This window comes from Myotis myotis, unplaced genomic scaffold, assembly GCF_014108235.1.
Source record: "Myotis myotis isolate mMyoMyo1 unplaced genomic scaffold, mMyoMyo1.p scaffold_m19_p_7, whole genome shotgun sequence".
Classification (NCBI taxonomy): domain Eukaryota; kingdom Metazoa; phylum Chordata; class Mammalia; order Chiroptera; family Vespertilionidae; genus Myotis; species Myotis myotis.
Window position 1 is genome coordinate 25,978,911 of NW_023416379.1, and position 14,371 is coordinate 25,993,281.

At 42.2% G+C, this 14,371-nt stretch overlaps 1 protein-coding gene across 4 annotated transcripts in view; it reads right to left on the reverse strand.

The window, feature by feature from the left end:
- The window catches only part of NHSL1 (NHS like 1), a 215,462-nt gene that overhangs the window by 122,010 nt on the left and 79,081 nt on the right, over positions 1–14,371 (reverse strand). Inside the window, exon 1 of one of the 4 annotated variants that reach the window (XM_036316582.1) lies at positions 4,899–5,758. The exons of 2 other annotated variants lie outside the window; for them this stretch is intronic. In XM_036316582.1, the coding sequence (XP_036172475.1) occupies positions 4,899–5,097 (199 nt within the window). In that variant the 5' untranslated portion in view covers positions 5,098–5,758. Of the gene's footprint in view, positions 1–4,898; positions 5,759–14,371 lie in introns of those variants that run through there. One more of the 4 variants, XM_036316585.1, reaches the window with a different exon arrangement.

Below are 14,371 nucleotides of genomic sequence, written 5' to 3' on the forward strand. Positions count from 1 at the left end.
ATATTAAGTGGCACTCACGGCCTGAGTCTTTCACAAATGTCAATGTCAGCAGAAAGAATGCAGGAAAACATTACATTCACTGCACGAGAATATTCTTCGTATCTCCTTTATCAAGACACTGATAAACTCCATTTACCTATTTTCCCCATGTACACAGTAACCCTCAAAATAAATATTACTTACCTAGTTTTGCTCTCAAATTTGGGATGCTACCTTGATAATCCTTGCCAACATTTTTAGGTTTCTTTAATGCCGTGAAGAAAGTGTTCTTAATTCCCATAATTTTGAAGAGTTTTATGATCAAAAATAAATCACGGCTATGTACACAGAAACAGGGTCTTGACCTTGTTGCGTGTGGTCTTCCATGCCATTTTCCTCCATTGTAATATCTGAAGTCTTTGCTAACCCAATTGTGCACGTGGATCCTGTTTTCCACAACAATTTCATTAGGGAGGACACTGGAATGAAATTACTTTAAATATAGCCAACTCCCATCTTCAACAGCTGATTATCTCATGTATGAGTTCTCCATTACCATTGATACTCAGTAAGGCCATTCTGGCCATTTCTGTAGTCCGTGGGAAGGGAAGGTACTGAAATCCAAATGATCCAAATTCGGTAATGTGATAAATATACTAGTATACGACGAAGTCCAGAAGAAGAGAGTGGAATCACTGTTTAAACTGGGGCTTTGCATGTCAATTACCCGCTCTATCTGCTGACCTGCCAATACCAGAATCATCAATCACGCCTCTGCCCAAATGAACAGAGGGCTGAGAACACAACAAAACATGCTGTGCCCAAGGAGAGGATACCCCATCATTATTCCACCTCTTTTTGGTTTTATTTGACAAGAGAAGGGGAAGTGAGTGAGACAGGGGAAGCACAGAATAAATACTGTTAGTCACCAGTTTCCCTTGAAAACCTCCCACAATGTTCATAACAAAGCAGGCGCTCATTAAACATTGTTTAAATCAACACCAACAGCCAGAAGATCATGCAAAACATGAAAATGCTTCAGATATTGTCTCTTTATCTAGACCTTCTCATTTAAGCCATTCATTTTTATCCTTGCTCATAAACACCCTGCATTTTCTCTTGAGTTCCCCCTTAAATGTCTTATCTGCTTCTCCATTGAAGTATTAACTCCATGACTTCAGAGCTATATCTCTGTGTCCCACACACAGTTCTCAGGAAAAATGCCTTCAATGAATAATACAAGAATTCCACACGAAGAGCTACATGCTCTCTCATCTACAACTGACTTCCACTTTTTTATTACACAGGCTTCTAACAAACTAGCTCACGATGCAGTAAATTTAATACTCAAGAGGATACAGACTCACACCCTTGATTTTAATGTCTCAGTCAAAACATCACTATATTGGCCATGTCACACTATGAATGTAAGAACTGATCATTGCTGTTACTCAATTCATTTTTACCTTCCTGAGCACAAATGTTAATGCAAGAGCGTTTTGAAACTTGCCAGGAGCTGGAACAAAAGAAAGCAGGGCAGTTTCAATGAACCAGATAAAATATTAAGTGGTGCTCACTGTTTGTGTCTTTCATAGAATGTCTCAATGAACCAGATAAAATATTAAGTGGCACTCACTGTCTTTCAAAGAATGTCAACATCAGTAGAAAGAATGCAGGAAAACAAAATATATTCACTGCAAGATAATAGCCTTCTTATCTCTTTTATGAAGACACTGAGATAAACTCCATTTAGCTATTTTTCCAACATACACACAGTGACCCTCAAGATAAAGGTTACTTATTTATCTAGTTTTGCTCTCAAATTTGGGGTGCCACCTTGACATTATTTGCCAATATTTTTTTTACTTGTGATTGCCTGGCTACATCAGTATTATCTTCTAGTTACTTTTGAGGCTCAGCAAAAGTAGTGTATTCAGAAAGATGCCTCTTAGTAGCATGCTAATCTTATGAAAAGTTTCCCCCAAAAGTCTCTAGAACTGTAATTTTATCTTTAGCTTCTTGAGTACAAGTGACAACATTAAACTACAAAGCTATGTTTGTGTACTGGTAGAGATCCATAAGGGTAACAACTTAAACACTTTATTGTGATGTTTCTGATGAGCAATCCAGCATGGAGAGTCACTATAAAAAGAGCTTCTTTGGTTGTAACAAAACTTGAAAGAACTGTTTTATAAAATGATTGTGCATCTTACACAACATACTACCCACACTGACAGTAGGGATTCAATGGGCTAAAGTGCAAAACAATTATGAGCAAAGCAATGTGACCTGGACACAGTGGGCAGGGAGCAGGCAAACACTCCAGCCTTGCAGCAGCTGCTGGATGGGAGGGTGGGAGGGAGAAAGATCCCATGGCTGCGGGGGTGAGAGAGGGGAGGTGGGGGACACAACACAGGGGAGACCAACTGCTGAACTGAGGTTGACTTGTTAAGCTACACTGTCCTCTCGCTGTCACTGCTTGTTGGTGCTCTATGTGGAAAGACAAAAACAGTGAGTGCCACTTAATATTTTATCTAGTTCATTGAGACTGCCCTGTTGTTGCTTTTTGTCCCAGCTCATAGAAACCTGTGTAAATAAAAATAAAAAAATGTTCACATAAGATACAGGGGTTAGGGAGCAGGCTGAAAGGAAAGTGGATTCAGATGCATGTGGTCTGGGCAGATAGATGTGTAAGAAAAAAGGGTGCTGCACAATTCCCATCAGATCAATAGGTGTTTAGTGCATATTTATTTGCAACCAAATGCTAATATGGCCATTGGGCATTCTTAGCACTGACTGCCATTCCTTGCTAGAGTTTTAGCTTATTTGATGCTCCTAAGACAAAACTCCAACCTTGCATAATTTTTTATTTTAACTCTTTTGATCTGCAAGCATAAACAAATGTCATTTCTGTGTTTCTCCAAAGGAAAGAATTACATAGAATAAAGACCAACTGTTATAACATGCCTTTGAGACCACATGTCAAAGTTGGGAGTCAACTTGCCTTTATAAGACAAATGTGAAAATAGAATATAACGCCATTAATTTTTATCTCTAGATTTTTAAGGATTTCCTCCAACTCCATATGTCAAAAATGATAATATTATCCATGCCTAATTATTCCTAAGACCACATAAACTCATATGCTGCACTATGCTTCCATTTATCTTCATGAGGCTACTGTGTGCCCTATTACGTTGAGGGATAAAGAGCACAATCTTTTGTATTATTGCATAAACAAGTCTTCCCTTCCCTTTACAAGTCACCCCTGTTCTTTACAATGACTTCTTTATTTTTCACAAGTCAACTGTACAATATCTGCTTCGTTTCCCAACTAAAATGAACACATGCAAATTCTCAGTCTCTTTCCCATTAATGTTAACTTAGATAAAGCATCTATGATAGAAATTCCAAATCCACATGCTCACATGTATACAATCTTTAACAAAACTCTGACAGCAGTTGACTTAAAACAAAACAAGTAATATATAAATATATAAAAAACACTAAATGTTTGGCAAAGGCCAAAAGAATCAAAACTACACCCTCCCACAACCACAGCACCACTGTATCCACCCTTCTAACATGTTTGTTCAAACATTACAACCCATCCATTTACTGAAACCACAGCTTATGCCTGATTTAGAAAAGTAAAGTTCACGGACTTACTAAACTACACAACTCCCGACATCAGGCGCAAATGCCTGGTCTACGCCTGGCAGTTACACAGCGTCGGAAATGAAAACCTGCATTTTTAAGCTCAATATCAGCGGACCACTGTCCACCAGCTCCTTGACCCAGTAAACATCTGACATCTTCAAAGAGCATTAACTCGCCCCCCTTGTGCCATAGCTGAACAGACAAGAACAAATGCTTAACACACATGATCCAGGAAGAAGGGCTGTGTTTGATTCTCAGTCCATGGAATATAATTACTGTACATACATAGCTTAGTTTATTCTCTCACATTTCAGCAGTTTTGTTTCCCCAAAGAAGGGACCCAGAGCAGGTCCCTGGAAGAGTCTAGAGAGTTTCTTTTGGCACGGGAAAAATGTGATCAACAGAGAAAACACAATCCCAAGGAATGTCAGGTTCCTTTGTAATAACTTAAATAGTGCTCCCCGACTGGGCTTTGCCACTGCTCCGAATCGAGAAACCATTTTGGAGCCTAACAATCCAGTCTACAGCAAGCATGCTAAGAGGAAGAACTCAAATTCTAAATATAAAATAGGGGTGTGTGAAGAAATACTGAAATGTTTCCTTCTCTTCCCCCCTACTCCCCCCGGGACTGGTATTTCCCCCTTACCTTAAGGGAGGCAAAACATGCTAAACCTGAAAACAGAGATCAACACTGGTCTGAAAAGGAACTTGAAAGAAATCCAAAAACTCCTTTTGGCTAAGCCCTCTGTGAGTTAATTTCCTTGATGTCACCCAACACCTGTTCAATTCAAGTGTTCCTATGATTCATCAGTCTTCTTTAAGAAGATGCTAGGGGGCTATCCATGATTCCCAACGTTTCCTCGGGGCACTGTTTCAGAAAAGAGCTCCACATCCTGACCTCGAAGTGTTATAAGAGCAGAAGATTCCTCCTACGATGGTGGTTTACCATTGAACTTTTCACCACGTCACATGAGCGTGCAGATCTGATGGGGGGGAGGGGGGGCGCCCGCGGGGGAGTGCTGAGGACTGATAACGGCTATTTTATCATTCTCCGAGGGGCACAATCTCAGGCTGAATCTAGCTGGAGGAGCCCGTCTATTTTAGACATGTAAACAATTGAATGACACTGAATTCCAATACAAAAACCACCCAAAACGCCTAATGAGGCCAAAGATCGTGAAGGGACATCAGTGCTAGAAACAAAGAATTCTACATGGCACACTTCAAAAAATGTTTAAATTAACAAAGAATCAAGTCACCTTTCCTGGGCTGGGCTCTGTATATCCAGTTATCATCCGCCTCCACCTGCTGCCCACACACGGAGAGCTCCCCGTCACTGCGAAACAGCCTCTTTGTCTGCCTGGACAGGGAGGAGAAATTTATCCAACTCACAGCACGTGAGAGGGAGCCTGGGTTTGACTTGAGTCTGAAGGAACCTGAAGAGCCTTCCTTTTTCATCTTCTTTCACATCAAAATCCACTCTAGACAAAGGACAGCCCAGCAGACAAAAAGCTTCTTTTTTAAAAATTGGTCCGGGTCCTTTCCATAAGTCTGCTCCTTCCCACTTACTCAGACAACGGTGAGAGTCAGGCACGGACGGCTTTATGCAAAAAGATTGTGTCTCTGTCACTCAATGACAAAGAAAAGGAAAATGAAGGGTTAAAAAAACAATTTTTTTTTTTTTTTTACTCCAGCCACATTGTGCTACTTGGTTCCTAGATCAGTGATAGCCACACACCACAATAAAATTAAAATTAATTAAAAGTAAAAAAATTTAAAAATCAAGCAGGGTGTTCATTTCAGGAACACTTGTCAGGACTTTGGGGAGAACAGAACCAAAGCACTCCGACTCTCTGCTGTGCACCTAGCATCCCAGCCTGTAATCCTACTCCCCTCCCAGGCATCTTTCCTCGCAAGGGCAGAAAGCCAGCCGCCTGTGAACTCCTCGGCTGGAGAAAGAGATTCAGCGTCAACCCAGGCGCCCGGCTTAGAGTTCACCCGCGCAGGTGACTTGGGAGAAGTCGAGTTCTGCTCACTTGTCGCAGCCCAGCGTGCAGAGTCCTGAGCCGCCCACTCGCCCTCTTTCCCAGCCAGGAGCCGCTCAGGATCCACAGGACTCCACAAACAATAAAACGGGCTGCGTGGCTGGTGCTTGGATTACAGAGTAGGCGCTCCTGTGAAAGGCGATAGGCTTTCCCCACACTGAAGGCACCTCATTGGAGCCGGGAAACCCCGCCTCCCCACAGCCAGTACTTCAGAGGCAGCTCAAACTTCTCAACTCCAGCAAAGCTAGGAAATGCAAGTCTGTGCAGAAAACAGACTTCGGGGATAAAAACACAACAACGTGCTTATTATCAGACCACGCTTCTCAGGGTGGGGTTTTGAGAAGGGGTTTTAAAAGAGTATATAGTGATATACACATCCAGCCTTCCTAGGTGGATGTAGGAATGTCATTATCTAAGGAAACGTGCTTCCAAAGAGAATAAACCTGACGCAGCTATCACTTCACTCCCGGCTGTCAGCAAGGTGAAGTGCAGCCATTCTTGCACCTGTCATGGTCTCTCCTCTCTTCCCGGGGCAGCCAGTGTGGGGCTGAGGACCCTCTTCTGCTTGCCCCCTGGCAGCCCACACCCCCAGGGCCATTCCTCACTAGCTCTGAATGACCTTCTTCCCGGGGAGAACCATCACCTGAGAGCCATGCTAGCAGCAATTACCTGCAAGCTCCAGTCCCCAGACCCCTATGTAAAACTTTAATGTGACATGCAAAATACCTACAGCCACAGGCTGGAAAGCATTTCATCAAGGCCAACATAATTCCACAATTCCCAGGAGTGGTAAGAGTCCCTGCAACTTTCCATCATAAATTGGCATCCCCTCTCCAAAATGCTATTCAGAGTAAGGCTAATGAGCAGCAGGTTGAGAACTGGGTCCATCTCACTTTCCTTTACTCAGAATTGAGCACATATCTTAAAACTAACAAACTGCAATAGAAAAGAAACTGTGATTAAAAGCAGGATTTTTAATTTATATTAAATATATTTTATGTATTAAAAGTCTTTTATATATAAAAGTCATTTATCTACAATTAATTGAGGTTTTAAAAAAAGTGCTCTCTACCAGCTTACCAGGGTTGGAACATTGGTAGGAAAACACGGAGTGTTCCTGGGATGGAGCTCACACCACCACGGGAACCTCGACAGAGGACAGGCACTGGACTGAAGGGTGAAGCCACAGCAGTTCAGGTGATGCAGATAGGGCCTCAATTTAGAAGTTAAAAGGGTCCTTAAGAGATCATGCTGTTTAACCCCTCCATTTACAGGTGGGGAAATTCAGGCCCGGAAAGGTAAGTGACAACCCAATGTCACAGAGAGGAGTCAGTAACGGAACCAGGTCATGTCAGACACCACCGGGCTGAAAGCTTCACCACTTACCAGGGACGCTAGCTGCATCACCAAGCACTCTGGATGTGCTTCCACTAGTAAACTGGAATGATATCTCGACTTTGGTCACTAGTACAATGGCAAAATGGTATAAATGATGCACAGCACCAGTGGCTAACATCGAAGTTCAAACACCCAGTGTTCTTTCTGTGTCAAGAACTGACATGGAACTTTTGAGAATCAAAATATAAAAAGGAAAAAAAAAAGAACCATCATGCTAGAAAATACGTAAACATCTCAAACGCTGCTTACCATTTCAGAGATTCATGACACCCATTCCGTAAGGATCCATGGACCCCAAACAAGAAACTCAACTGTCTCCTCCTTGATGTCTCCATTTTTAATAGAGAAATACCTAAGCTCTGAAATAAACCTTGTGCTGCTCTTTACATACGGTGAGTGCTGTGGAATGTTTTGCCCAGGTCAGGCTCCTCGGAGTGCGCCCACAAGCACACACAATGGCATTCAGTGGTTCTCAACCTTCCTAAGGCCGCGACCCTTTAATACAGTTCCTCATGTTGTGGTGACCCCCAACCATAAAATTATTTTCGTTGCTACTTCATAACTGTAATTTTGCTACTGTTATGAATCGTAATGTAAATATCTGATATGCTATATGTGTTTTCCGATGGTCGTGACCCACAGTTGAGAACTGCCATAGATGAATGGATGTCATTAGTACCTGGTGTGCTTTCCTCCAGTACCACCTATTCCTACACACATCTGGGAAGGAACTGAGGGAAGGGGCTAGGGGAACAGGTACTGCCAAGCAACCAAGAAGGACACCTGTCAGTTCAGGGACTAGACTCCTGACTCTCCTTCAAAGTAAGTACACACTTAGGCTGACTTCCCAACAACCTTAACAGGTTTCCTATTACTCACGAGACCTATGGGTACATTTGCACAGTAACGAGCTCATCCATGTTTCTGTTCTGTCAGGCCATGATTATTAATATCTTTGTTTAAGGTAAAAGAAGGTCAGATAAACTAACTACTGTTACAACGGGATCCGAGTTCCTATGTGACAGGATAGAACATAATGGTTTAAATCAGCTTTGGAGGAAACACTGAGATTCTAACTATCCATGTTAGATATATATTGCAATTAGCTTAGAAAACCGTACCAGTAAGTGGGCCGCGTGAAAAGCTATTACATTCATTCAAACTATAATTATTTGGCAACTAAGATGAACCACACATTTTAATTACCTGGACTATCAATCCAATGGCCCTGCACATCCACCCCTCCCAGCACAGGGTCGTGGCTACTTGTGCTGCGCACTTCCTGTACATTACTGCCCGTGTTCCCAATCACCCTGCAGTGGGAAATCCTGATTTTTACAATGTAATCTGTCTTTTTCAAATAGCTTCAGCTGTATTCTTCAATGCGATGAAAGATCTTAATTTAACCATTTTCCCCATGAAAATCTACACTAGAGAACACGCTTCCTAGACCTTTGAAACAGGCGTGCTGAACAGGTTTTTACCCCATCCCTCACTGTGCAGTGCGTTCCCACCTCCCCACGCACTGTCAGGCTGTCAAACAGACACTTCTGTTGTCATCGTCTGTGCCAATAACCACTCCCTTCCGACCACGTGCCACCTCGGAGCTGCAGGCATGGGAAGTCAGATCATCCTACTTACACTGCACAAGCAGTGGGAGTGGAGGAGGGCTCACAGAATGAAATACATGCCTTTCGCAGCAGGGCCTTGTCGCAGCTGCCTCCTGGCCAGCACCCTTGTCCTTGCACTTACGGGATGGAAGCCCAAGGGGTGAAGTGGCTGGGGGGTCTACACCAGGTGTATGATTAAGTTCTTAGCCCTTGAGGGTGGTGAGAAGCTTACCACTGATGACTAACAAAAGGATAAGAAATGGCCCTATATTATTTCAGGAATGATTTCAGTAACACACTAAAGAAAGTTAACTATAAGAACGGGAGGCACCAGAATATATTACTAAGGGAAGTTAGAGAGTCACCTTCTTTGGGAATTAATGAGTCAAATGCCCATTAATTTGGAAAAATTTATTTATGATGCTACCAAGAGTCACAGGGACAGACTGAATACATTTGGAAGGTCCTCGCCAAAAGATACAATATTTAATGTTTTAATATATACCCATCCTTAAAAAAAGGCGTTTAGCTCAAATGGAAGTTTTTTATTTAATAAAAATTGTTAAACATGACAGGGACAGGATTAGACAAACCCCTCAGCCCACTCAGGCATGGAACTGGTCCACCTGCCATCTGTGTAAAATGCCAGCCAGGAGTGGGAACTAATTTCAAGTGCCATCAGCTTTTTGGCCTCACAGGCCACAAATGAACACTGTGACTTTTAATTTCCTTGTGTGCCTTTTCTGCCCTGACCCTCCCCTTCAAATCTGGAAGGAGGAAGAGGAGAAACAAAACCCTGAAGTCAGAAGCCAACAGAGAACAGGGCTAACACAGATAAGAATTGGTGGGGTTGGCTGGTGTGGCTGGAGGTAGGGCCCACAGACAGAACACTTATGAACAGAGACAAAACTGGGGGAAAAAACATATAGAGGAGTGAGGAGTGCTACTCTAAATTGTGTCCTGTTCTCAGGCAGCCAGACCGGGCAGGGGCAGTGAAGTGTGCACCCTATCAGATTACCACATGAATCACCCAGACGACCCACTGGGACCTTTAGCTACTAGGACAGGGTACAGTAGGTTGTCCAACTGTCATCTCTTATGCATAATTTAAGAGCAGACTTAAATGGAAATCTTTCTCTGGGGTAATTTGTACGCATTATTTGTAACTAAAAAAGAGAAAAAGAAAATATTAACCTCAGGGCCAAGCAAACCATCTCCTACAGTACACTAAATCCTCCTTCCCCACCCACCTCCTAGCCCCTACGGAACTAAAGAGCCGATGAACTGGAGAAAGAAGTCACGGAAGACAAAGCACAGCCTCTTGCCTGTTCAGAGAAGGGCCTATTTTCAGGGTCTCCTCACCTACCACTGTTTCAATATTAAAAAGAAAACACTGCCTTTTCACTAAGCTCTAGCTTTAAGAATCAGAAGATGCCCCTTTCCATGGAATTAATAGGGTTGGTTCCCTAAATGGGAAGATTAAATTTGTACTTATGGAGGATCACAGCTTAAGTTCCACCTTTCAGTGGCCTCAAGCCTGACAAGGACCCTGCACAGATCTGGCACTCTGAGCCTTAGCCCCATGGTTCCCATGGGATCACTTGATACGGGAGCAATATGGCGGGCACTCCTGCTCTCCATCCCCTGGGGCGGGCGCTCTGCAGGGGGCTGAAGTCACCCGGGACAGAGCCATCACCGACAGATGCCTTGGACGGCAGAGGCGTACTGAGCATCAATAACCAAACATCCAAACTGTCCCAACCTCAATGAAAATGTCCCCATCCAAAGGGTTCAGTTGAGGAAGTCCCCTAAACCTGATATAAGAAGACCAAAACGAACTCACTCTCAAACTGAAATAAAATGCCAAATTAAAAAAATATTTTAATCATGATCTCCTTTGTACTTGGTACCTCTCCCATGGCCTCTCCAGTGAACCTTATAATTATTTTTTTTTCTTCTTTACTCAACCAGTCCTTTGCAAACTTTGTTATGCACATAAATCATAGATCTTATAAAACGTAGAGTCTGACTCAGGTCAGTGGCAGGGCCTGAAATTCCGAAGTCCTAAAGGGCCCGGGCGCTGCCAGGCCACAGGCCACCTTCGAGTTAGCACGCTCCCGAGGACAGGGATCTCACCTTCCCACCTTCAAGTCCCTTACAGTCCCTTACACACAACATTGAACAATTGTTGGTTGAAAGACTTACCTCCTTCTTTTGATCTTAACATGTTTCTGGAAAAGGAGACACTGAGACTTTTATGGTGATCCGTTCTTTATTGCTAAATTCCAAAAGGTAAAAGTAAAATTTGTAAAATGAAAAAGTGTATATGTAGGCCAAATTAAAGAGTTAATAATAAATTCCATTATTCAGTTATACTGCTTTACTTTGAGAAGGAAGAGGGTTGTTAACTGCTAAGCTGTATAATTTTTAAAATTTGTTAAACCATCTACACTGCTTCCATCTACCAAAACTCCAGAATCCAATGATCCTGCTCAGAATCTAGAACAATTAATAAACAAAAATCAGAAAAGCGGCCACATTCTCCCTGGTAATCCGCACAGACAGTCTGGGTATTTAACTCCCCTGTGTGAATTTAGTTTTTCTGTGGCAATGGAAAAAATGTCTTATGTTAGCTTTTCCTGGTACATGTTTAAGACAAAAATTTTCCAGTCAATCTTAAGTGACCTTCCAAAGGGTTTATTCTATTTAGCTCTCTTTACAACTATATTCACTATGGCTCTACAGAGCACACTGAATATGTCATTTTTTAACAGATATTTTATCAATTCAGCCAACTTTTATTGCACTATCATTCCATACTAAACGCATGTTAAATACTGCTGATACCTGACGAAACACAAATTGGTAGTTGCGAAGTAGTCATGGGGAAGTAAGTAAAGCATAGGAAATATAGTTACTAATATTGGTGGTTTTTTTTAAAGATTTTTAAAAATTGATTTGAGAGAGAGAGAGAGAGAGAGAGAGAGAGAGAGAGAAAGAGAGAGAGAGAGAGAGAGAGAGAGAGAGAGAGAGAGAGAGAGAGAGAGAGAAACATCAATCAGCTGCCCTGATCAGGAATCAAACCTGAAACCTGGATATGTGCCCTGACCGGGAATTGAACCCTCCACTTTCTGGTGTACAGGAGGTCGCTCCAACCAACTGAATACACACACTGGCCGGGGCTAGTCAATAATATTGTGATAACTATGTGTGGTGCCAGCTGGGGTGCTGGGACTACCAAGGGGAACATTATATAAAGTGTATGATTGTCTAACCACTAAACTGTACACCCTAAACCGATACCAAATAAAAATTTTTAAAAACTGCTGATACCTTCAGTGATTCCATTGACCAAGACAAATCATAGATGTAAAGATATGAGTAAACAGAATTGGGCATAAAGTACTTAAAATGCATTTATTGGTAGTACCCAGTAGCCAGATTCAGGTATGTCTCCTCAAACAATGAGACAGATGTAGGTAGGAAGGTAGGTAGGTAGGTAGGTAGGTAGGTAGGTAGAATTACTGCAATCATCCCAGGCATTCCCAGAGGTGGGAAAGTGCCCCAATAAAGGTATCAGTTTATATTTATTGATCCAGGATATCAGCCAGGCAGGCTGATACTAAAGCACAAAAGACAGGACCCTGCCCTTGAGGAGTTAAAATGTTTTAAAATATTTTTATTATTATTATTTTATTCTTTTTAGAGAGGGGAGAGAAAGAGAAACATTGATGTGAGAGTGGAACATTTCATTCATTGCATAAGAGTATTTTCTTTAAAAGCTTAACAAATTTAAGCTTTCTGGAACACATGAAAACATAACAGAACATAAAGACAGCTTTATCTTTATGTGTTTTTCTCTTCAGCTCAACAGTTTTTACAGTCATGTGCATTGCCAACTGGCCAAGTGACCATCATCAAAAACTCTGTCATCAAAATCTCTAAGTAGGAAGGGAATCCAATGAGATAGTGACTACCTCCCTTTCCCTGGGCAATCACATTTGTCAGTCTTCAAGTAATAAACTCATCTTGATAAGGAGAAGTTTTAGAAAACGAAGGCCTAAAAACACACTTAGGACATTCAGACATTTTGGGTTGAAACATTTGCTCCCCAGGGTCACAATGGATGTCCAATCCAGAGGACTTCTGTTTCTGTAATACACTACTCCAAGCAGGATAAGTCAGCATGAAGAACCTCAAAGAAGGACGAAGGACTTCTACAAAATAAACACTAGGCCCTTTCCACTGATGGCGGACTGGAGTGGGTGGACAGAGATTGGCAAGCAAAGTGAAGGCATGAGTTACAGAAGTTTCCCCTCTAATCTCCCTCCCACCCCAGCCCAGCTGCTCAGTGGTCTCCCTGAGATACAGGGAGAACTAAGACTGCTGCCTCCAAAGGCACCCAGGTGAGCAATGCCCTGAATTCTCATTCCTTTGCGCAAACCCCTGCATCACAGACACCAGGAACTTTCTTCAGGTTGTAATAAAAACTAACTGAAAAAATGCTGACGCCAATAATCAGTAGGTTATGTTCATCAGCAGCAGCAGGAAGAGGCAGCCCTGGATCGTACAGGCCGTGAAGGAGGTGTGGCTGGTGGACACCGGAGATGCCGGGTCAGGCCAGAAGCAGGTGGTTAAAATGATGCCTGGGATTTACAGGAAGGGGATGGTGAGCTGGAGTGGGAGTCAGATTCCTCTCAGGCAAACAGTGCACTCAACACCAGAGCTGTGAGGGTGAGAACTACGCTGGCAAATCTCACCTATAAGATAAAATCCTCAAGTGACTACACTTGGGTCAGTTGTTAGGCACATTTCCCAAAGTGATGTGAGGCAATGAATGATTCAAAGAAAAGTGTGAAATGCTGACAAATTAAAAGGGATGATTACAAAAACAGCACTGGTGTAGCTACCTCATAAGAAATGACAGTAAAAAATAAAGAAATAGAAAACTCCAAATTTCATCAAACCATACATAAACACACACACACACACACACACACACACACACACACACACACACACACCGTGTCCAGGCATTTTCTAATGTTTACTCTGCTGATAATTTTTCTAGGGAAAAAATTAATATAGAAGAAAAGTACCAATGTATAGCTTCATAAAACATACATTATTGGTTATAGCTGATAAGAAAATGCTTAGCTAAAAATAAGTTACATTTCAAAATAAGAAAAAATGTTAATGGGGTCAAATAACCTTTCATTTATCACATGGTACAGTACTGCTTATTCAGCATGCAGCAATTATAGCAGGCTACAGCCTGCATTTACCATCAGATCAAATGCCACTACTTAAATTACCTAAGTCACTTAAGAATTAACATGCATATATATGTTCAACCACTGCCAGAAAAGATGCCTTCCACAAAATGAGATTGTGATGAATCTGAAGAAAGTTCAAAATCTAATTTATCTATCTAAGGGATGGCCTCAAACCACAGTATAACTAAAGAAACCAATAGTCTAAAAAAATGTTTTGCCACCAGCCTTGTAAAGATAGAAGAGAGGGACAGGGACAAAGGGGATGATGGGTAAACATTTGTCAGTATCCAGGGTCCTGAGCTGAGCACAGTCCCTGGGACACTGTAAGTCCCCAAGGTTTGATGGCCTGTTGCTGCCCAAAGAAACACAGGATGATGGGCTAGACCAGGGGTGGGCAAACTTT